This window comes from Ahaetulla prasina, chromosome 4 (genome assembly GCF_028640845.1).
Source record: "Ahaetulla prasina isolate Xishuangbanna chromosome 4, ASM2864084v1, whole genome shotgun sequence".
In the NCBI taxonomy this organism is placed as follows: Eukaryota; Metazoa; Chordata; class Lepidosauria; order Squamata; family Colubridae; genus Ahaetulla; species Ahaetulla prasina.
This window is the reverse complement of record NC_080542.1, coordinates 84,612,850-84,634,976: the sequence shown is the minus strand read 5'-3', so window position 1 is coordinate 84,634,976 and position 22,127 is coordinate 84,612,850. Positions and strand designations below refer to the sequence as shown.

Sequence of the window (22,127 nt, the reverse complement as noted above, 5' to 3'; positions counted from 1 at the left end):
AAGCCATCTACCCGGTTTGTTGGCATTTTCGAAATAGTTTTGTCTGACTGTTCTAATCTTTTGCGCCACTTCTTCCTGCATAATTAGATTTAATTTGTATTTGGTAATTTAATTCTGTTGTTTAATTTCCTGATTTAAAGGTTGTTCTTGTAATTTAAGTTCTAATTCTCCCAGCTTTTCCTGGAAGTCTATATATTGCTTTTTTTTATTTTTATTTTTTCGGGCTGTATATGCAATCGATATACCCCTCGCATATGCTTTTAGTGTGTCCCATAGGTTTTGGGTGGTAGTTTGTTCGTTCCAATTTTCTTTTAAAAATAATTCAAGCTCTTTTTTTACATATGTAATATAACTTTTTTCCTTAATCATCCTCTGGCTCATGGTCCACCTCCCTTTCTTTTTTATGTCTCCTTTCCATTTAATTTTTATTGGACTGTAGTCTGCCCAGATGTTCGTTGCAATTTCTATTTCCAATATTTCTTTTGCTGTTTCCGGGTCCATCCATGCCGTATCTATTCTGGACCATGATTGGTGGGGAATGGAGAAGAAAGTATATTGGGTCTTTTGTGGGTTATTTTCTCTCCATGTATCTTTCAAATTTAATTCTTGGATCATATCAAAAAACACTGTTGGTAGGGTTTTCCTATTATGATTCTTTTTTGTTCCTGTTTTATAGTCTTTTTTTTTGGGTCTACCACTCCATTAAAGTATCCTGGTATACAAATATTATCAAATTCTAGTGTTAGTAATTGTTTGTATAATTTTCTATAATATTCTTTCTGACTTATATTTGGTTTATATATAATTGCAATGACTACTCTTTTTTGTTTTATATAAATTTCTATCAGTAATGTCCTTCCCTCTTTGTCTGCGAACAATTGTTTAGGCCTTAGCCATTCCTTTATGTATGCTGCTATTCACCATTTTTTGGATTCGGCTAATGATGTAAATAACTTTCCTAACTTGGGGTCTTCCAAAATATGACTTTTTTCCTTTTGTATGTGGACTTCCTTTAGGCATATGATATCCATATTTAATTTTTGTAACTTAGTTATTGTTTGTCTTCTTTTTATGGGTGAATTTAATCCGTTTATGTTAACTGAAAACAAATTCACCTCTTCTTCTATCTTGCTACTTATTAGTCAGTCTTGCTTCTCCTATCTCCTTTTGGTGTCTCGTCTGTACTCCTTCTCTTTCTTGGGGTCCCTGTTTTGTTGCCTCTCTCAATTCTTGGTCTGTTTTGCTTTCCTCTGTCAGCTGTTCCTCTTGGCTCTTTGATTCAGGTTCCTCCCTGCTGTCCAATTCTTCTCCAAAACATAGTTCATAGAACTCCTGGGCTTTGTCGACTGTATCTACTCTTATTTTTTTTCCCCACCAGGAGATTAACATTCCTTCAGGGACTAACCAACGAAACCTAAGATGATATTATATTAGTGCTTCGTGAGAATAACCTTGGAAAGTAAAAATTGTTTGATATTACTAAAGAATAACAAGAGGAGAAGAAAATAGTGAAAGATAAACAACACCTGGAAGGCCTTTTTATTTTGGTTTCATATCTATTGGAATTTTGACTGCTTAGAAGTATTAGTGAGCTGTTTGAAGATTTTTCAGGCAAGATGGATTACAATTAACAAGAAAAGTCCTTGATATTGTGGACTAAAAAGACATTTGGGAAATTTGGTGGGCCAATCTGGATTATTAAGAGCATCTGACAGAACATTCTATGAGGCGAAAGAAGAAAAATTGAATAAGACTTAAAAACTTGGAAAACTTGGTGGATGCAAATTGGAAAAATTTAAGGACTATAAATTTAAAGGGTTTTGAGGAACAGTTCCAGGGCTATGTAAATTTTATTAATACTGGTGTTTTTTGCATTTCTGGATAATTAGGATATTGAAATTTTGATGGAATATTGAGCAGTGATTTGTGTAGTATATCAGCAGAAAATATCTCAGCAAGAGAAAATAAATGTAGTCTAAAAAGAAATATTATTGATGTTTTACTGTATTAAAGAAGATATAACAAGGAATCATAGGGTGATGATGGAATTGATACAAGATACTATGAGATAATAATAATAATAATAATAATAATAATAATGATGATGATGATGATGATGATGATGATGATGATGTTTTAATTTGTATACCGCCCTTCTCCCGAAGGACTCAGGGCGGTTTACAGCCAAATAAAATAACAATCAAGACACATACATTATTACTAAAAACAATAATTAAAAAACTTACTAAATTTGGCCCAAATTTTAAAATACATTCAAACCCTAAAAAACTAATTAAAATTTAAAACCCATAAAATCATCTAAAAAATTAAAATTCAAGCCAGTCCTGCGTGAGAGAATAGATATGTCTTAAGTTCGCAGCGAAAGGTCCGAAGGTCAGGTAGCTGTCGAAGTCCAGGGGAAAGTTCGTTCCACAGGGTAGGAGCCCCCACAGAGAAGGCCCTTCCCCTGGGGGCCGCCAGCCGACATTGCTTGGCTGATGGCACCCTAAGGAGTCCCTCTCTGTGAGAGTGCAGGGGTCGATGGGAGGTACAAGATGGCAGTAGGCGGTCCCGTAAATAACCCGGTCCTAAGCCATGGAGCGCTTTAAAGGTGGTAACCAATACCTTGAAGCACACCCAGAAGACAACAGGCAGCCAGTGCAGTCTGCGCAGGATAGGTGTTATATGGGAGCTGTGAACCGCTCCCTCTATCACCCGCGCAGCTGCATTCTGGACTAACTGGAGCCTCTGGGTGCTCTTCAAGGGGAGCCCCATGTAGAGAGCATTGCAATAGTCCAGGCGAGAGGTGACCAGAGCATGAGTGACTGTGCATAAGGAATCCCGGTCTAGAAAGGGGCGCAACTGGTGAACCTGATGAAAAGCTCTCCTGGAATGGTCGTCAGATGTTCTTCAAAAGACAACCGACCATCCAGGAGAACGCACAAGTTGCGCACCCTCTCCATCGGAGCCAATGACTCGCCTCCAACAGTCAGCCGCAATTGCAACTGACTGTACCAGGATGCCGGCATCCACAGCCTTTCCGTCTTGGAGGGGTTGAGCTTGAGCCTGTTTCTCCCCATCCAGACCCGTACGGCTTCCAAACACTGGGACAGCAACTCGACAGCTTCGTTGGGGTGGCCGGGGGTGGAAAAGTACAGCTGCATATCGTCAGCGTACAGTTGGTAATTCACCCCAAAGCCACTGATGATCTCACCCAGCGGCTTCATATAGATGAACAGGAGGGGTGAGAGAATCGACCCCTGGGGTACCCCATACATGAGGCGCCTCGTAGTCGATCTCTGCCCCCCTGCCAACACCGTCTGCTACTGGTCAGAGAGATAGGAGGAGAACCACCGTAGAACGGTTCCTCCCACTCCCAAACCCTCCAACTGGTGCAGCAAGATACCATGGTCGATGGTATTAAAAGCCGCTGAGAGATCTAACAGGACCAGGCAGAGGAATAACCCCTGGCCCTGGCCCTCCAAAGATCATCAACCAATGCGACCAAAGCTGTCTTGGTGCTGTATCCAGGCCAAAAGCCAGACTGGAACGGGTCTAGATAGACCGTTTCATCCAGGAACTGGGGTAGCTGACGGGCCACCACACTCTCTACAACCTTCGCCACAAAGCGAAGGTTGGAGACAGGATGATAATTACCTAACATGGCCGGGTCCAGGGAAGGCTTCTTGAGGAGAGGCCTCACCGCCGCTTCTTTCAAGGCAGAGTGGACAGTCCCCTCCAACAAAGAAGCATTAATAATCCCCTGGAGCCAGCCCCATGTCACCTCCTGTGTGGCCAGCACCAGCCAGGAGGGATACGGGTCCAATAAACATGTAGTGGCATTCAGCCTTCCCAGTAACCTGTCCACCTCCTCTGGAGTCACAGGGTCAAACTCCTCCCAAATAGTCTCAACAAGACGAGGCTCAGTCGTCTCACCTGGATCTATCCAATTTTGGTCCAACCTGTCCCGAAGCTGAGTGATTTTATCGTGCATTGGCGATTATCTGCCGATGCAATAAGGGAGGAAACGTAGATACGTTTAGCCTCCCTCAATGCCATCAGATAGGTCTGAATAAATGTCCTAAGATTAGGAAAACCCCAGCAAATGACAATAAAAAATGAACAAAAAGCTCAGAAAATAGAGGAGAAACCAGAAAGAGCTGAGGAGAGAATAGAGGAGATAATTCCAAAAATGATACAAGTAGACAAAGAAATGGAAGAGATAGCAAAAATCTAAAACACGGAACAAATAGAATATTTTTTAGAAATTCAAAATAGAAAAGAGACTAAAGAGAAAGATCTCCTAAAAATGGGGGAACTGTGGATGGGTGCTCTAGAGATTCAACAGCAAGAGAGAGATGCTGCGGCAGAGGAAATATTTAAATTAAATAAACATGATAAAAGAAGTTGCAAGATACCAGAGGACAAGCAGGAAAGATTCACTAAAAAGTTAATAAGAGTTGATATTCTAAAAGGGCAAGTGATGATGGCTAGATACAGAATATTTTTAACATGATGGTTATTTTATTAAATGTTAGAAAAAAGAAGTAGAAAATAGAAATTGGGAAAACAGTATTATGTATAGAATAGAATAGAATAGAATAGAATAGAATTTTATTGGCCAAGTGTGATTGGACACACAAGGAATTTGTCTTGGTGCATATGCTCTCAGTGTACATAAAAGAAAAGATACGTTCATCAAGGTACAACATTTACAACACAATTGAGTATACACAGAATACACAGTATTATGTATACTGAAATATAATAGAACATAACATAATTACTATATATACAGAGATGTTAGAAGTTGAAAAACTGCAATTATGTATACTTAAATGAAAATATTACTATCAGAATTGTATGCAAAGTATATTGATCCAGATAATACACTGTTCATCAAGCACTTATGGATGTTAAAGAAAAAAATCATAAATAAAATTATATATTAAAAAACTATGCAACCATGTGTGAAGTCATTTTTAAATTAATTAAAGAATGTAATAAGGACTTTGGAGTGGCAATTCATTTTCCTGCTGGCTCCTTCTTCTTAAAACATGTCCATTAAAAATATATATACAATTCTTATCTAGTGATCGCATGGATGAAAAAGAAAAAAGAAAAAGAAAAAAAGAAAAGCATATGCTGATGCTCCTTGTTTCCTACCTAAAAAGGATTTTTTAGTCTCTTGAAAAAAATAAAATATCTGATGCTGTACCTTTCCCAATATTACTTTCTCATGCTTCAGCCATACATCTGGCCAAAATTTGGAATTATGTCTCCAGATGGGAGAAGGCTGGTTTAGAGAAGTAGAGTTTAGAGCAAATTGAGTACAAACAGTCTGTGACTTACAATCAAGTCCAAAATTTCTGTTTCCAAGCAAGGCAGTTCTTAAGTGATTTTTGTCCCATTTTGCAATCTTTCTTGCCACAATTGTTTTTTTTTTGGTTTACATTTATACCCCGCCCTTCTCCGAAGACTCAGGGCGGCTTACAATGTATAAGGCAATAGTCTCATTCTATTTGTATATTTTTTTACAAAGTCAACTTATTGCCCCCCCAACAATCTGGGTCCTCATTTTACCTACCTTATAAAGGGTGGAAGGCTGAGTCAACCTTGGGCCGGGCTCGAACCTGCAGTAATTGCAGGCTCTGTGTTTTAATAACAGGCTTCTCTATTGCCTGAGCTATCCCGGCCCCAATTGTTAAGTGAATCACTGCAATTATTAAATTAGCAACACAATTGTTAAGTGAATCTGGCTTTCCCATTGACTTTACTTGTCAGAAGGCGGCAAAGGGAGATCACATAATCTGAGACACCGCAACCATCATAAATACATGCCAGTTGCCAAGAGTCTGAATTTTGATCACATGATTGTGGGTATGCTTCAAGAGTTCATGTGAAAAATGGTCATAAGCATTGGTGGGATTCAAATAATTTAACAACCGGTTCTTTGCCCTAATGACTGGCTGGGTAGGCATGTCTGGATGGTCATGTGACTGAGTGTACATGCCAACTCAATGGCATTCACGTCAAAGGGCACCTCTCCTCATCCAGCCTCTCCTCCCCATGCCATGCCAGGCCCCTCCCCTCCCCTCCTTGTCATGTCCGGCTGTTCTCCTCGCCAGAGCAAGTAGTTTTCAAATAAAAAGAATACTTGCCTTGTGCAAATAAATAACAAATATCTTGACTTCAGGTTTGATGCATCTTGCAAAGTATTATTGCTCATTCTAGTCTCCTTTCTTACTAACAGGTCTATCTCAGATTGTAATTTGCAACAACCTTTCTTGTCTTTTGCATCATTCTATGGGTGATTATTATGAAATATTAACTGTGATGTATGCAGCTTTACAAGTTTGTTTCCTCCAACCCTGTTTTCGCATGCAAGTCTTACAAGTTATTTTGACATTCCTTCCTCCTTTTTAAACAAAGTAGTGGTTAAGGTGCTGGCCTAGAAACCAAGGTACTCTGAGTTCTAGTCTCATTTTAGGCTTGGAAAAATGGCTGAATCACTCTCCCAGCCCAAACCACTTAGGTTGCTGTTGTGGGGAAACTAAGAGGAGGAACAAATATTAGGTAAGTTCTCCACCTTGAGTTCCTTATAAAGTAATAAAGACAGGATAAACATCTAACAAAATAAATAATTTGTGAGAATGATGTCCTTCTAAAGGAGAAGGGGTGCTGACTGCCTTGTCACCGGCCTTACACTACTGCATTTATTTCATTTTTATCCACTTTATTTTTCTCTGCTTTTGGTTTATTCTTCAATGATGTCATAGTCTGTGAAATTCTTATCTACCTCACATGCCAGGGTTATGTGGGAAAATATCAGGTAAACACATCCATGTGACTGACAGGCAATGGCAGCAGAAATCACTAAGCAGCTACATTAAGACAGAAAGGTGGAGGTACCAGGGTGCAAAAAGCGGAGGATCTCAGGGAGAAGAGAGCTGAGACATCTACCTTTCATCAAACTGGCATATCCTAGTCAACTGCAGAAAGGTAGGAAAGTCATCCATACCTCTTGTGTGTACTTTTTCCATTGGAAATTTTCAAATTGTTTCAAACTGACAGTGCAAAAATTTCCCCAGCTCTACAATACTGGTGATCTTTTTAATTATCTTTCACTTTTGATCTAGAGAAGTGCTGACAGGATTTAAAAAGCAAATTCAACCTTTTTTGGAATTGATTTGTTTAGGATATAAATTATAGGATTTTTGTTATTTGCTATTTGTATGATATAAATCTATGGGATGATATTATTTAATTGTGAAGGATTGAAAGTGAAATTTATGAATTTAGATAATGTGAATGTAATGATTTTAACTGTTTACTGTTATATTGTGGATGTAGTTTAAATGATTATTTGTTTTAATTGACACGTTTATAGATAGTAAAAGTTATGAAGTTAAGCTGGAAATATTATATTTGAGAGATTTTATTCGAAATGATATTTGATTGATGGAATAGTATTGGAAGATTGAATATTAAATCTTATGACAATTGAAGCAATATATAAGTGATGAAAATTTGAATTTGAGAAGATGGACTGTAACTTGAGAATTGGACTTATGAAATTTGAAGGAATATACAAGTGGGAAAAAAAATTGAATTTGAGAAGATGGATTAATTTTAAAAATGGACTGTAAGAAGAAATAATATGTGAAGTTGGTATTGTTTCTTTTCTTTTCTTTTTTTTATTATTCTTTCCTATCTTTTTATTTTTATTGTGAGGGGATCTATAGTTTGCGCACCCTCTCCATAGGGGCCAGTGACTTGCCCCCAAAAGTCAGCCATGTTGCAGCTGAGTGTACCGGGATGCCGGCATCCACAGCCACTCCATCTTTAAATTTCTCCTTTTCTGACAAGTATCTTTATATCTAACAATATTTCCTATATTAATAATATTTGGATGTATTAGTGCTTCCATTGTTGAAACCCAAACTGGTATCTTCAAATAGTCTTGTTCTCTAATTTTCTCCCACACTAATAATAAAACATTTCTTATATAATGTCTTACATAGTGTAAGCCGCCCTGAGTCTTTGGAGAAGGGCGGGATATAAATGCAAATAAAATAAATAAATAAATAAATAAATAAATATAATGTCTTTGAAAGTAACCATGTACCTTATTTTTCCCATGCCATAAAAAGGCGTGCCAACCCAATTGCTAGTCATGTCCCTCCAATGTCAATGGTCTTGTATTTCTCAATACAATCCATTCTTTCATCCATATTAACACTGCTGCCCGGTAATATAATTCCCAATTTGGTAGTCCAAGTCCTTCTCTGGTTCTTGCAACTTGTAACAGTTTTAAGTTGATTCTCACCTTCTTCCCCTGCCATACAAATTTCACTATTATTTTGTCCAAATTTTCAATTTTTTTCCTCCAATTTTATTGGAACTGTTTGGAATAAAAACAATAACCTTGGTAATATGTTCATCTTGATTGTTGCTATTCTTCCTATTAAAGATAGTTGCAATTTCTTCCATCTCTCTAAATCCATCTCAATTTGTTTTATCAGTTTGTAATAATTATCTTCCTTTATCATAACACATCTTGCTGTTAGTTGAATCCCTAAATATTTTACTTTCTTTGTGATCTGGATATCTAACTTTTTCGTTAACTCCTTTTCTGCTTCTCTGTAACATTTTTCACTAATATCTTAGTTTTCTCTTTATTAATCCCCAAGCGACCGCTCTTGGTGAGAGCCATCGCCACCATCGCTACAATTCTCGAACAACCCTTCTTTTGCCGGGCAGGGAAGTCCGGCGTCGAGACCTGGCGGGGGGCTTCCGATCAGATCGGGGAGGACGTCCATGCCTTGTCTGCTGGGGAGGATGTCCGTGCCTCATCTGCTGGGGCTTGTCCGTACCTGAGGGGAGTGTCTGAGGATCGCGCCGCTCCTGGAGCTGCTGCTTCATCACCGCTTTGGAGCTGCTGCTTCATCACCTCTTTGCTATTTCACCGCTTCACTGCTTCACCGCTACACCAGGTGGATCGCCAGGACCAGGTGAGTCGCTAAGAAGGTATAGCACCACCCCCACCCACAACCCCAACCCTTCGCCCACCTCCATCCTCCCACCGCTATCACTGAGAGAGAGAGAGGCTCTGCTCGGCTCCAACAAAGGAAACCCCATAGAGGGCTCCAAAAAAAGGAAACCCCATAGAGGGCTCCAACAAAGGAGAACACAAAGAGTGAACCTTGCCATTCACTATTGATATTAATCAAATTAATTGTAAAATACAAATGGAACATTGATCATGCCAAGCAAAAATTCTAACAAAACTGCCAAACGCCCTCAAACAAAAGTTGCCACAGCAAATAATACCCAAAATGAATCAATAATATGCTATAAATGTAATGAATCAATAAAAAAAGTGAAGAAACCAAGAAGTGCAGACTATGCATAAACTATGCCCACTTCTCCTGCCTGAAAATAAACAAATCAATAGACAACCTACTACAATCTGATACTGCATTTATCCCTCTATGTTCATCTTGTCTTCCTAAATTAGACTACCTAAATTGCATGTCTGATAGAATACAAACCATGGATACAACTATAAAATCACAACAAACTATCTTTGACTCCATTCAAACAAACTTGGAAAAAACTATCACTGACTCCATTCAAACAAACTTAGAAAAAAGAATACTAGCATGTTTAGAACCACATTTCACAAATCTTGAAAAAAAAATTACAGCATAAAAAAATGGAAACTCAGCTGATCAAAATCTTTTCCCAATTAAACAAACATTGCCTTTTACACAAACTAAACCACAAACATCTACCAATCAACCAAACAACGTAGCTATACTAGTAAAAGATACCATTGAGAGAGAACAAAAATGTCAAAATGCTATATCATTTGGGCTAGATAATACAAATGAACCAGATATCAATAAAATACATAACATCATTATAAATTACAATCCATCCACTTTCCACCCTAGTGAAATAACCGAAGTCTCCAGAGATGGACCTGAATTCAAAAACAGTGATGGCTCAGTGGTGCCTAAATTCTGTAGAGTCATCTGCATAAATAAGATCAGCAAACGAAAGTTCATTCATTCCATAAACACAATTGCCAGAACCAACCTCAGCCTCAACAAACTTAGAGCAAGACCTGACCTATCATTTCTGCAATGAATTTGCTCCTGTGAACTTCGCATAGAACTCAAATGACGACAAGACGAAGGCGAAACCAATCTTTACATTGACTACCATGCTGATTGCATAAAAAGAAAAACCTACAACCAATTGGCCAACACCCAACCCCACATCAATCAAAGCATCCAACCATCGCACTAAACTTCAAAACATCCGTCGTATAGAACCCTCAACCAACCGTCATTCAACCAACCAACCTCCAACCACTCGTACAGAACCTCCAATCAGTCTGCAGGAGGCCAGGTATTTTCTCTTGTAGCCTTTTTGCAGATGCACAAATAGGGGGCCGTGATAGCTCAGGCTGGTAAGAAGCCTGTTATTAGAACACAGCAGCCTGCAATTACTGCAGGTTCAAGCCCGGCCCAAGGTTGACTCAGCCTTCCATCCTTTATAAGGTAGGTAAAATGAGGACCCAGATTGTTGGGGGGGCAATAAGTTGACTTTGTAAATATACAAATAGAATGAGACTATTGCCTTATACACTGTAAGCCGCCCTGAGTCTTCGGAGAAGGGCGGGATATAAATGTAAATAAAAAAAAAAAGTAAAAAAAAAACCTCTGCTGATGGTGCGGCTCTGCAGAGGCGGGGGGGCGGGGCCAGGGATTTTTGCTACCAGTCCTCCGAACCAGTAGCTGCCATCGCTACCTAATCAGGCGAGCCGGTGTGAACTGGGAGCATTTCACCCCTGGGGTGGGGTCATCTGTAAGGTAATGTCCATCAAGCTTGTACTTAGTGTTTAGGGTTTTTTTTCCAATTTGCTGGTTGAGATTTGGAGTTTCCAAGTTTTAGACCATTCAGACACGAAGTCAAGGTCTTTTTGAAGGGTAGCTGTATTGTTGGTGGTGTTAAATAGTTGACATCGTCAGCAAAGAGAACACTATTACTTGTAATATGGTCACAGAGATCATTAATGTATAATATGAAGAGTGTTCGTCCAAGAACGCTGCCTTGGGGAACGCCACTTTTGACAGGAACAGGATTTGATAGAGCATTGCCAATTTTGACCACTTGTTGTCTGTTTGACAGGAAAGCTGTTATCCAATTGTGGAGGGGTCCTGAGATGCCGTAGGATTTTAGTTTTAGGAGAAGTTTATCATGTACCACTGAGTCAAAAGCTTTACAGAAGTCTATGTAAATTGCATCTATTGCTTTGCCTTGATCAAGATTTGTAGTCCATATGTTTTTGCAGTGAAGAAGTTGTAAATTACATGATAATTTTTTTCTGAAACCAAATTGTTTATTAGAAAGTAAGTTGTTTGTTTCTAGGTGGAGGGTAATGGATTGGTTGATGATAGATTTCATTACTTTGCAGGTGAGTCAACATAGAGCAGGGGTGGGCAATTAATTTTTATCAGGGGCCGCATGAGAAGCCTGAATTGTGTCAGAGGGCCACCAACTTTCTTTCATTGTAAAATACTTAAATTAAATATTTTGAATAGCTGGTACTGATAATCAGAAGAATAAAGCACTCTGTAAATATGTATATTAGGTTATGTGAAACTGTGGTCTATTGGTTAAATAAGAAAAACAATTATTGAACCAGTGCAATTTATTTTTTATGGTGTTTATGATTGGCCTCACGCGGGCCGGACAGGGACGTACAAAGGGCCGGATGTGGCCCACGGGCCTTAATTTGCCCAGGTCTGACATAGAGAGATTGGTCTGTAATTTTCAACTAGGCTGGGGTCTCCTTTTTTGAAGACTGGGATGACCGTGGCTAGTGACCAAAGTTTGGGAAGGGAACTGATCATGAAAGCTTTTTCAAAGATTATGCTTAGGGGTTCTGCTATATTAGTGGAAAGCTTTTTTAAGAAGTATGCACATATCCATCAGGCCCAATAGATAAAGTTGGCGAAGAGCTTTTTCAACATTTTCTTCAGTGAAATCTATATGTGTTAGGTTGTTCTTGGTGCGGTTGGGGAATTTCATCATTATATTCTTTGCCGTTAGATTCTTTTAGTGGTGGGATGGATTTCGGGTCTTTAAGTTTGTTGTTTACAAAATTATAAAAAGCACGATTAGAATTTGTGTGCTGAAGGTCTTCTTCTTGCTTGGTGTGGTAATTGGTGCATTCAATTTTTATTATATATATATTTCATATATTTCTGTAGTGGTTTTTGAAATTTGCTACATAGCCCTTTTTGTTTCTTCTCCAGAGGGATTTTTTTTTTTTGGATTGGAGCTTTTTTATTGATATGGGTAAATTGTTTTTTTTCTGATTTTGATTGTGTTTTGTGGTATGTACAGTTTATTGACTCTACTGATTTCAAGTAGGAAAACTCTGTAGTGGTCTTCAGGAGTGATACAGGTTGAGAATAGATTTTGCCAGTCAAGAGATGAGAGGTCGATGTTTATAAGGTCGTAGTTGGCTTTTTTGAAATTGTAGTTTGAAATACCATTATTATGATGATTTGTGTATGAGCGTATATTGAGACAAAAGTGATCATGCTGTGGTCACTGTTGGAAAAGGGTTCTTTTTTTTGTAAACAGACTTTTAAAAGTTTTTCTTCAGCTGAAACATGCCTTTAAAAGTAAAAAAAAAAACCTCTGATGATCACGGGGCTGAGCAGAGATCATCAAAATCCTTTAAAAGTTTTTTTTAAAAAAACCCTCTTCAGCCGAAGGGGGAAAAAAAACCAGAAAAAAAAAAAGCCACGAGGTTTTAAAAGCCTCCTCTGGCGATCCCAGAGGAGTTTCCTGATCCTCACAGACTTTTAAACTCACTTTTTAACAGCCCCCACTTACAAGAGCCCCCACCCATGCCCAGCCAATTCCCCCTCTTCACTTACCTATAATTACTGCTCTTTCGAGTTGGCAATGCCATGCTTTCTTCAGCTGCTGAAGAAAAAAAAAAGCTTGCTTTGACTTCCTACTTTGCTGGCTGAGGAACTCTGGGATTTGAAGTCCACAATAAAATAAAATAATAAAATAAAATATTTGTGCAGCTTTCTGAGATATGGTGTGTTTCTGTAGTGTTTCACTCTAACTACACAAACACACAAAATCTCAAAAAGCTGTATGTGGCATTTTGTGTGTATGTGTGTGAGTTGTATGTGTGTAAAGAGTGAAAGTTGGTTTTTGATACTTATTGTTTTTTATACTTTATTATTTTTATTGTTATTGGCTACGCCCACCCAGAAACATCGTCGACAGCTCGGGAGTTCATGGCCTCCATGGCAGCCTTGGACCTGACCCAGTTAGTGAATGGGCCCACACACATTGGGGGACACACGCTGGACTTTATTTTTGTCTCGAGACAGGGGCTGAATGACCTAGAAGTGGGGGATTTAGTCATTACTCCCCTGCCATGGACGGATCATTCGCTTCTTCGCCTAGACTTTCGAGCCGCAAACCCACACCGCAGGGAGACGGAGCCAGTTCGGTGGTTCCGTCCCAGGTGCCTGATGGACCTGACTAGGCTCCTGTCGGAGCTTGGGCTGATCCCTGAGGATTTAGCTCATGGCTCAGCCGAAGAACTTGTTGCCGCCTGGGAGAGGGCTGCGGCGGGGGCTTTGGACCGCGTCGTGCCTTTGCGGCCTCTGACCCGGCGCTGCTCTCAACCGGCTCCTTGGTTTTCCGAGGAGCTGAGAGAGATGAAGCACCGGAAAAGATGCCTGGAGAGTGTCTGGAGAGCCAGCTGTTCCGAATCTGATCGAACACTGGTACGGTCGCACATTCAGACCTATCTAGTGGCGATAGGGACAGCAAAGCAGGAATACTTTTCAGCTCTTATAGCATCGGCAGATAACCGCCCAGCCACCTTGTTTAGGATGACCTGTTCCCTTCTTTCTCAGGAGGCTTGGGAGGACCCCTTGCAGCGACGTGCTGAGGAGTTTGGAGGGTACCTGCACAATAAAATCGCTCAGATCTGGGATGGGCTGGACGCGGATTGGGTGGATTCAGGTGGGACAACGGAGGCAGGTCTTGAGAATATTATTTGGGCAGAGTTCGACTCTGTGACTCCCGAAGACATGGACAAGGTACTGGGGAGGCTGAATGCTACCACATGTTTATTGGACCCGTGTCCCTCCTGGCTGGTGCTGGCCACTCAGGAGGTTACACGAGGCTGGCTCTAGGGAATTACTAGTGCTTCTTTTGTAGAGGGAGTCTTCCCAGCCGCCTTGAAAGAGGCGGTGGTGAGGCCCCTCCTTAAGAAGCCTTCCCTGGACCCAGCTATATTGGCTAATTACCGTCCTGTCTCCAACCTTTGCTTTGTGGCAAAGGTTGTTGAGAGTGTGGTGGCATGGCAGCTTCCCTGGTACCTGGAGGAAACTGTCTATCTAGACCCATGCCAGTCCGGCTTCCCGCCTGGGTACAGCACGGAGACAGCTTTGGTCGCATTGGTTGATGATCTCTGGAGGGCACGGGACAGAGGTTGCTCCTCTGCCTTGGTCCTGTTAGATCTCTCAACGGCTTTTGATACCATCGACCATGGTATCCTGCTGTGACAGCTGGAAGGGTTAGGAGTGAGGGGCACTGTTTTCTGGTGGTTCTCCTCCTTCCTCTCCGACCGATCGCAGACGGTGTTGGCAGGGGGGCAGAGGTCGACCGCTAGACCCCTCACTTGTGGGGTGCCACAGGGGCCGATTCTCTCACCTCTACTGTTCAACATCTACATGAAGCCACTGGGGGAGATCATCCATGGTTTCGGGGTGAGTTGTCAACTGTACGCTGATGATACTCAGCTGTACATCTCCACCCCGAACCACCCCAATGAAGCTGTTGATGTGATGTCCCAGGGCCTTGAGGCCATTCGGGTCTGGATGGGGACGAACAGACTTCGACTTAACCCATCCAAGACGGAGTGGCTGTGGATACCAGGGTCCCGGTAGAGTCAGCTAATTCCATCGCTGACTGTGGGGGGCGAATCGGTCCCCAGGGAATCGGTGCGCAGCTTAGGCATTCTCCTGGATGTACGGCTGTCTTTAGAAGATCATTTGATGGCCGTCGCCAGGGGAGCTTTTTATCAGGTTCGCCTGATTCGCCAGTTGCACCCCTTCCTGGATCGGGACTCTGTATGCACAGTCACTCATGCCCTTGTTACTTCCCGCCTGGATTACTGCAATGCTCTCTACATGGGGCTCCCCTTGAAGAGCACCAGGAGGCTCCAACTGGTGCAGAATGCGGCCGCGCGGGGGATAGAGGGAGCATCTTGTTGCTCCCATGTAACACCTATCCTGTGCAGGCTGTATTGGTTGCCGGTGGTCTTCTGGGTGCGATTCAAGGTTTTGGTTACTACCTTTAAAGTGCTCCATGGCATGGGACCGGGATATTTACGGGACCACCAGTAGTCTCCCATCGACCTGTGCGCTCTCACAGGGAGGGCCTCCTTAGGGTGTCGTCGGCCAAACAATGTCGGCTGGCGGCCCCCAGGGGAAGGGCGTTCTCTGTCGGGGCTCCTGCCCTGTGGAATGAACGACCCGTGGGGCTATGCCTACTCCCTGATCTTCGGATCTTCAAGCGCAAGCTTAATACTTTCTTCTTTCATCAAGCAGGGCTGGCCTAATGATAAATTTTAATCGAGGGTTTTTAGTGGGGATTTTAAGGGGGTTATTTTATTTTATAATTTTATCTACGTATTTTAAATATCCAGCTTATGGAATTAGATTTTTAATTATATATTGTATTTTAAATTTTTTTGTATTTGTGTTTTATTTGCTGTACACCGCCCTGAGTCTTCGGAGAAGGGCGGTATAAAAATGTGAACAATAAATAAATAAATAAATAAATAAATAAATAAATAAATAAATAAATAGTCATCTGACCACCAAGCCACCCCCACCAATTAAACAACGGCCACAGAATCGATAGGGAAAAATTTTAGATTTCACCCCTGCCCCACCCTGTTAAAGACCTTGGAGTTTTCATATCAAATGATCTAAGTGCCAAAGCCCACTGCAACTACATCGCAAAAAAGGCTTTAAGAGTTGTAAACCTAATCTTGCGTAGCTTCTTCTCCAAAAACACTACACTACTAACCAGAACATATAAAACATTTGCTAGACCAATTCTTGAATACAGCTCGACTGTCTGGAACCCATACCACATTTCTGACATCAATACAATTGAACGTGTCCAGAAATATTTTACAAGAAGAGTTCTCCACTCCTCTGAATACAACAAAATACCTTATGCCACCAGGCTTGAAATACTGGGATTAGAAAATTTAGAACTCCGCCGCCTTCGACATGACCTAAGTTTAACTCATAGAATCATCTATTACAATGTCCTTCCTGTTGAAGACTACTTCAGCTTCAATCACAACAATACATGAGCACACAATAGATTTAAGTTTAATGTTAACTGCTCCAATCTTGATTGCAGAAAATATGACTTCAGTAATAGAGTTGTTAATACTTGGAATACACTATCTGACTCTGTGGTCTCTTCCCAAAATCCCAAAAGCTTCAACCAAAAACTGTCTACTATTGACCTCACCCCATTCCTAAGAGGTCTGTAAGGGGTGTGTATAAGAGCACAAGCGTGCCTACCGTTCCTGTCCTATTGTTTCCTTCCATTATATCCAATTAATATAGTTAGTACATACGTATGCTTATATATATGCTTATATATTGTATAGTTATTTCATGCTTATGCTTAGATATACTGATTTATATTGATATATTGACCATCATTTGTGTTGTAAATGTTGTACCTTGATGAAGTTAACTTTTCTTTTATGTACACTGAGAGCATATGCACCAAGACAAATTCCTTGTGTGTCCAATCACACTTGGCCAATAAAAATTCTATTCTATTCTATTCTATTCTATTCTATTCTATTCTATTCTATTCTATTCTATTCTATTCTATTGTGTGAATAAATAAATAAATAAAAAATAAATAAAAAATAATAATTTTCAATCCTGCCACCTCACCATATTCTTCTATTCTTTCTAATAATTTTAGCCCTGTTTCTTGTGGATCTTCTAAAATAAACACCAAATCATCTGCAAATGCCTGTAATTTATATTCCTCCTTTTTAATTTTCATACTTTTTATCCCTTTATCTTGTCTTATATTTCTATTTAATACTTCCAGCGTCAATACAAATAATAGTGGAAATAGAGGACATCCCTGCCTTGTGCCTTTCATAATATTAACCTTTTCTGCCATATTTCCATTTACCATCACCTTTACTGATTGTTTATACTATATTCTCTTTGTTTTTAAGTTTTATTAAAAAATTTCTTTCATCATACATATTTTATGAACAGAGTGTTGACTGGGTCGCATCTTATACCGCTTACACATAATCATTATTAGAATGCATTTTAATCTCCCCATTTTTTTCCAATATTCATCTCTTTTGTATAATTCTTTATCACAAATTAGCCATCAAAATCACTATTATTATTATATTACCTACTTTTCCATTCCCATTCATTAATCTACCTTGTTATATATATTTACTAATATTTACCCCATCACCATTCATCTTTAACCATCATCTCTCAATCTTTTTAGCATCCCATTTTCTAATAATTTTTTGCTCAACCCTTTATCTCGCTCTAACTTCTCAATTCTTTTTTTTTTCTTTTTGTGTTACATGTCATCTTCTGAATTCCTCTTACCTTTTTTTTGGTATTGTTTTATCATCCCTCACTAAAACTTTCCCTTTTCTCTTCCAGATATTTCCCTTTTTTCCTTTTAAGGGGGGATTTCTCCCCTTTCCTCTCTATTCTGTCTACATTCCCAAAAATTTCTGTGGTATTATCTATCTGATTTTTATTTTTTAATACTTTCTCTTCTATATTTTTAACTTCTTGCATCTCATTTAAATTTCTCTCTTCAAACTCCTCTTCCCTTTCTTTTTCTATATATTTCAGCTAATTTTCTGTTTCTTTTTTGCCTATTAAAGATTCACACATATTTTTAAACATCAAAAATAGCTCTTCATAAATCTGCAACTCTAGTTTTTAGCAATTTAAAAAAATATTAAAACCTCCTCAATTATATATTTTTACAATTAGCCAAAATTTAAAGTCTGTTTAATTTTCTTATATCTCCTCTTTTCTTCTTTTCTTGTTCAATTTGTTCTCTTTTCTTCAAAAAATAAAATGATCTCCTCAATTATTAATTGTCCAAGTCCAACAACAATCAAATCCAATTAAAGGCTATCTTCCAGGAGAGAAGAGAGATGAAACAAAAACCCAGATGTAAAACACACTGACTCTTTAAATTTTCTCATGGTGTCCAAATTATCTTCTTCTGTTTGTCCAAGGTCGGATCTTCCAGCTGCTATTTCTTCTGTTCTATCTATTTGAGTAAAGTATTACAGTACTTTTTCTTTCCTCCAGCAGATGGCACTCTCCGTTTCTATTCCGTTTCTATTCTATTCCATATAAAATAGTCTATTAAATCCAATTAAACTGATAAAAACAGATACTACACTTGATCTTAGCCAAAAGGCCGAGAAGGGAAAATTTTATTCTATGTTTGGTTTATCTATAAAAATCCAATTAATTGTCAAAATATCCAGCAAGTTTAGCAATCGTAGAAAATGCTGTATTCTTCTGAAAATCATTTTCTTTTCCTTTTGAAATATTTACTTTTCCCAATTTTCTAGATTTAAGACTTCTTCTTAGGCTTTTTGTATTACAGTCTCCACTTTTTCTTTTTTGTGCCTTTCCCCCCCCCCCAAGTGCCAGATAACCGCTAATCCAAGCTCAGAAATTTCTTTTAAAACTCTAGTTTTAATTTTACTTCTTAGTATAAATTGGCAATTATCTCACCCAGTTCTAGCACTCCATCCAAGTGCCGCTCCAGCTCAATTCTTAAGTCTGGTTGTCCCAGCTTCAAGGTGGCCATCATCAATTTCCAGTGAGGAAATTGCCGATTCCTCACAGTCCACAAAACGCCTCTCCTTTCTTCACCATCCCAACAAGACGGCTATAGCTCGAAAGCCTCCTGGCAGCGGTTCACTGTCTGGATTTCGCACAGCTCATCAGAGCCCACTATTTTCCAGTGCGTTCCCGCTGTAACCTCAACCGGAAGTCCCCTTATATATATCCTCTTCATGTTAGTAAATCTCTCCCCAAAGTCCATAACTTTTAATTGCATCAACATGAATTGCCAATTCTCATTATCAAACGCCTTCTCTGCATCAAAGAATAGCAACAATATTTGTTTCTCTGGATGTCCTTTATAATATTCGAACGTATTCAAAATTATTCTCATATTGTCTCTGATCTGTCTCTTAGATAAGGAACCATTTTGATCTGTATATATAAATTCATTTAAAAATCTCTTTAATCTTTCTGCCATTATTGAAGTAAATATCTTATAATCCGCATTTAATAGAGAAATCGGTCTGTAATTTTTTATCCATTGTAGATCTGAATCTTCTTTCGGAATGAGAGTATGCCTCCATCCATGTTAGCATTTTCGCTTCCAATAATAGTTCATTAAATACTTCCAGCATTGTATTAATTATAACTTCTTGCAACTTCTTACATAACTCGGCTGGTAATCCATCTGGGCCTGGTGTTTTGCCGTTCTTTTGTCTTTTAATTGTTTCTGTCAATTCCATCATTGTTATCCTTTCTTCTAGTGCCTTTTAAAATGTTTCTGGTATAATAGGGAATTCAGCCTTTTCTAAGTATTGTTTTATTTTTTCTTCTGGCACTGTCTCTTGTTTATATAATTTTTCATAGTAATCATGAATCATTTTATTTTTTTCATCATTTTGGTAACATACTGTCCCTTCATTGTCTATTAATTGGTAATTAGTTTTTTTCCTTCTCTTTTTTCAATCTATATGCCAATCATCTTTCTGGTTTATTTGTGTTCTCAGAAAAGTTTTGTTTAGATCTCTTAATTTTTTGGGCTAAAGAGAAGAAAAAACCCTGCCTTGCACTTTATTTTTCCGCCTGAGTTTTTTAAAAGAGCTAGGTTTTTTCTGCTGAGGAAATGGCTATGTGGGTTATTTCTTCTTTTTCTTTGTCTTTCCTTTGGTTACTTACTTCCATCAATGCTAAATATTGAACAGCATTCCAAAGAGTTAGCTACTGGAATTGTTAGGCAGGAAGGCAGACAGCCTTGACTATACAGCTGGTTCGCTGAACTCCACAAAGTTCTGGTGAACCGGTGTGAGCTGGTTGAATCCCGCCACTGGTCATAAATCATCTTTTTCAATAACACTGTAACTTCAAACAATCACTAAACAAATGTTTGTAAGTCAAGAATTACATGTATATGTTGATTAATAAGGTTTACTAGGTTGAATATCCAGGATGGATGCAGAGACTGGTATGGCTCCGCTTCGTTGAGAAGCAGCCTTGATTAGGCTGCTAACTCCCTAGTCTGTAGAGCTGTCAGGACATCGTAAATCAGGTCCAACAGCTTGGAAATCTCTTCCCTCGGGCAAAGAGGGAGAGATGAGCATTCAGGCTGAAGTTGAGACACCCAAATATAGCCACAGAAAAAGCTTCTGAGGCTTGCGGGGAGCTCTCCTTCCATAGCCTGAAAAGCTCCAGATTGGGGGAGGCATCTGCCTTTTATGGCAGATGAAATGTAGCATCCAATTTCCATGGCAGGAATTGATTTATGATGGATTGTAACGTGGACGGAGCAGAAACTGGAGTTCTAGCACTTGTTTGTAAGAAGACTGCAAGCCCCTGAGGATATATTTGTTGCAAAGATAGGAGAGAAGAAAGCAAATGGCGGTTTTGTGGAATGTGTGTACTGGAAACGAAAGTTAAAGAAATGCTTACTAACAGCTAGTGTCGAATTAGAAGATATATAGGAAGATACTGACTAAATGGAAGAAACGAGAATTTTATGATTTATATTTTTTCTTCTTCTTTGGGATTATAGTGATTTAGAAGAAAAGTTTTTTGAATTTTTCTTTTTTGGTCCATTATTAAGTTATATTTTTAAAAAATGGCTTTTAAGTAAATAGTGCCAAAAGTCATTAAAAACTTTGAAATTTCTTCAGTTCAGATTCAAAAATTAAAAGAAGAAATCAAAAAGGAATTAAGAAATTCTTTACAGGAGTTTTTGGAGAATCATTTTTTAGAAATAGATCAAAAATTTGATGAAATAGAGAAAGAGATGTTGGATTTTAAGAAAGTGGTGGAAGAGCAGAAGAGGGAAATGAAAATGGTAAAGGATGCAATTGCGCAAATATTAAGCTCTTGTATTCAGATGGAAGATGATCTTGCAGAAATTAATAAAGCTAATTTAGGGTTGCAAAGGAAAATAGAGGAAATTCAAAAGAATCAAAACAATTGGAACTTAGATAATGAGATGGAAGATATACAGGCAAAGGTAGACAGGGCAGATGAAGAAAAAGTAATATTACAATATAGATTAATGGAATATGCTATAAGGGTGAGGGGTTTGAAGCAAAATAGGAAGGAAAATTTAAAAGAGATTTTTACGCAAGCCTTTGCTCAGATAAAGGGTGTGGAGCCGGAAGATTTTGAGATTAATATTGAAAGAATTTATCGTGTTAATTCTTGGTGGGCAAGACAAAATAGAGTACCGAGGGATGTGGTTATTTATTTTACATCTAAAAAGGTTAGGCATGAAATTTTGCAAGCCTTTTATAAAATAAATTCCAAATATTGGGGCAAGACATAAAAATGATGAAGGAAATTCCTCCTAAAATGTTAAGAAAGAGAAGAGAATTTGCTTTCTTAGTGGATGAGTGTAAGAAACATCAGATATATTTTAGATGGGAAGTTCCAATGGGTTTGTCAGTGAATTTTAGAGGTAGAAAGTACTTTCTTAATTCAGTTATGAAAGCGAGACATTTTTATATTAATGTTTTAAAGAGTGGGAATCCTTTGTTGTTAGATGCTAAGTTAATTGGTTTGGAAATGATGGAAAATAGAATGGGAGAGGGGAGGAATGTTTAAGATGTGAATATGATGATTATGGTTAATTTTTGGAATTGATTTGTTTAGGATATAAATTATAGGATTTTTGTTATTTGCTATTTGTAT

At 38.8% G+C, this 22,127-nt stretch overlaps 1 protein-coding gene and 1 pseudogene across 16 annotated transcripts in view; both read right to left on the bottom strand.

The window, feature by feature from the left end:
• Window positions 1-22,127, bottom strand: part of LARS2 (leucyl-tRNA synthetase 2, mitochondrial) — a 344,490-nt gene that overhangs the window by 73,052 nt on the left and 249,311 nt on the right. For 5 of the 16 annotated variants that reach the window (XR_009155147.1, XM_058183693.1, XM_058183694.1 and 2 more), the window contains exon 20: window positions 12,966-13,014. The exons of the other annotated variants lie outside the window; for them this stretch is intronic. Coding sequence is in view for 4 of the 5 variants with exons in the window: in XM_058183693.1 (XP_058039676.1) it covers window positions 12,966-13,014 (49 nt within the window). In the remaining variant the exon portion in view is untranslated. The remainder of the gene's footprint in view (window positions 1-12,965; window positions 13,015-22,127) is intronic. 16 annotated transcript variants of the gene reach the window in all.
• On the bottom strand, window positions 18,475-18,600 carry LOC131199013 (U2 spliceosomal RNA; annotated as a pseudogene).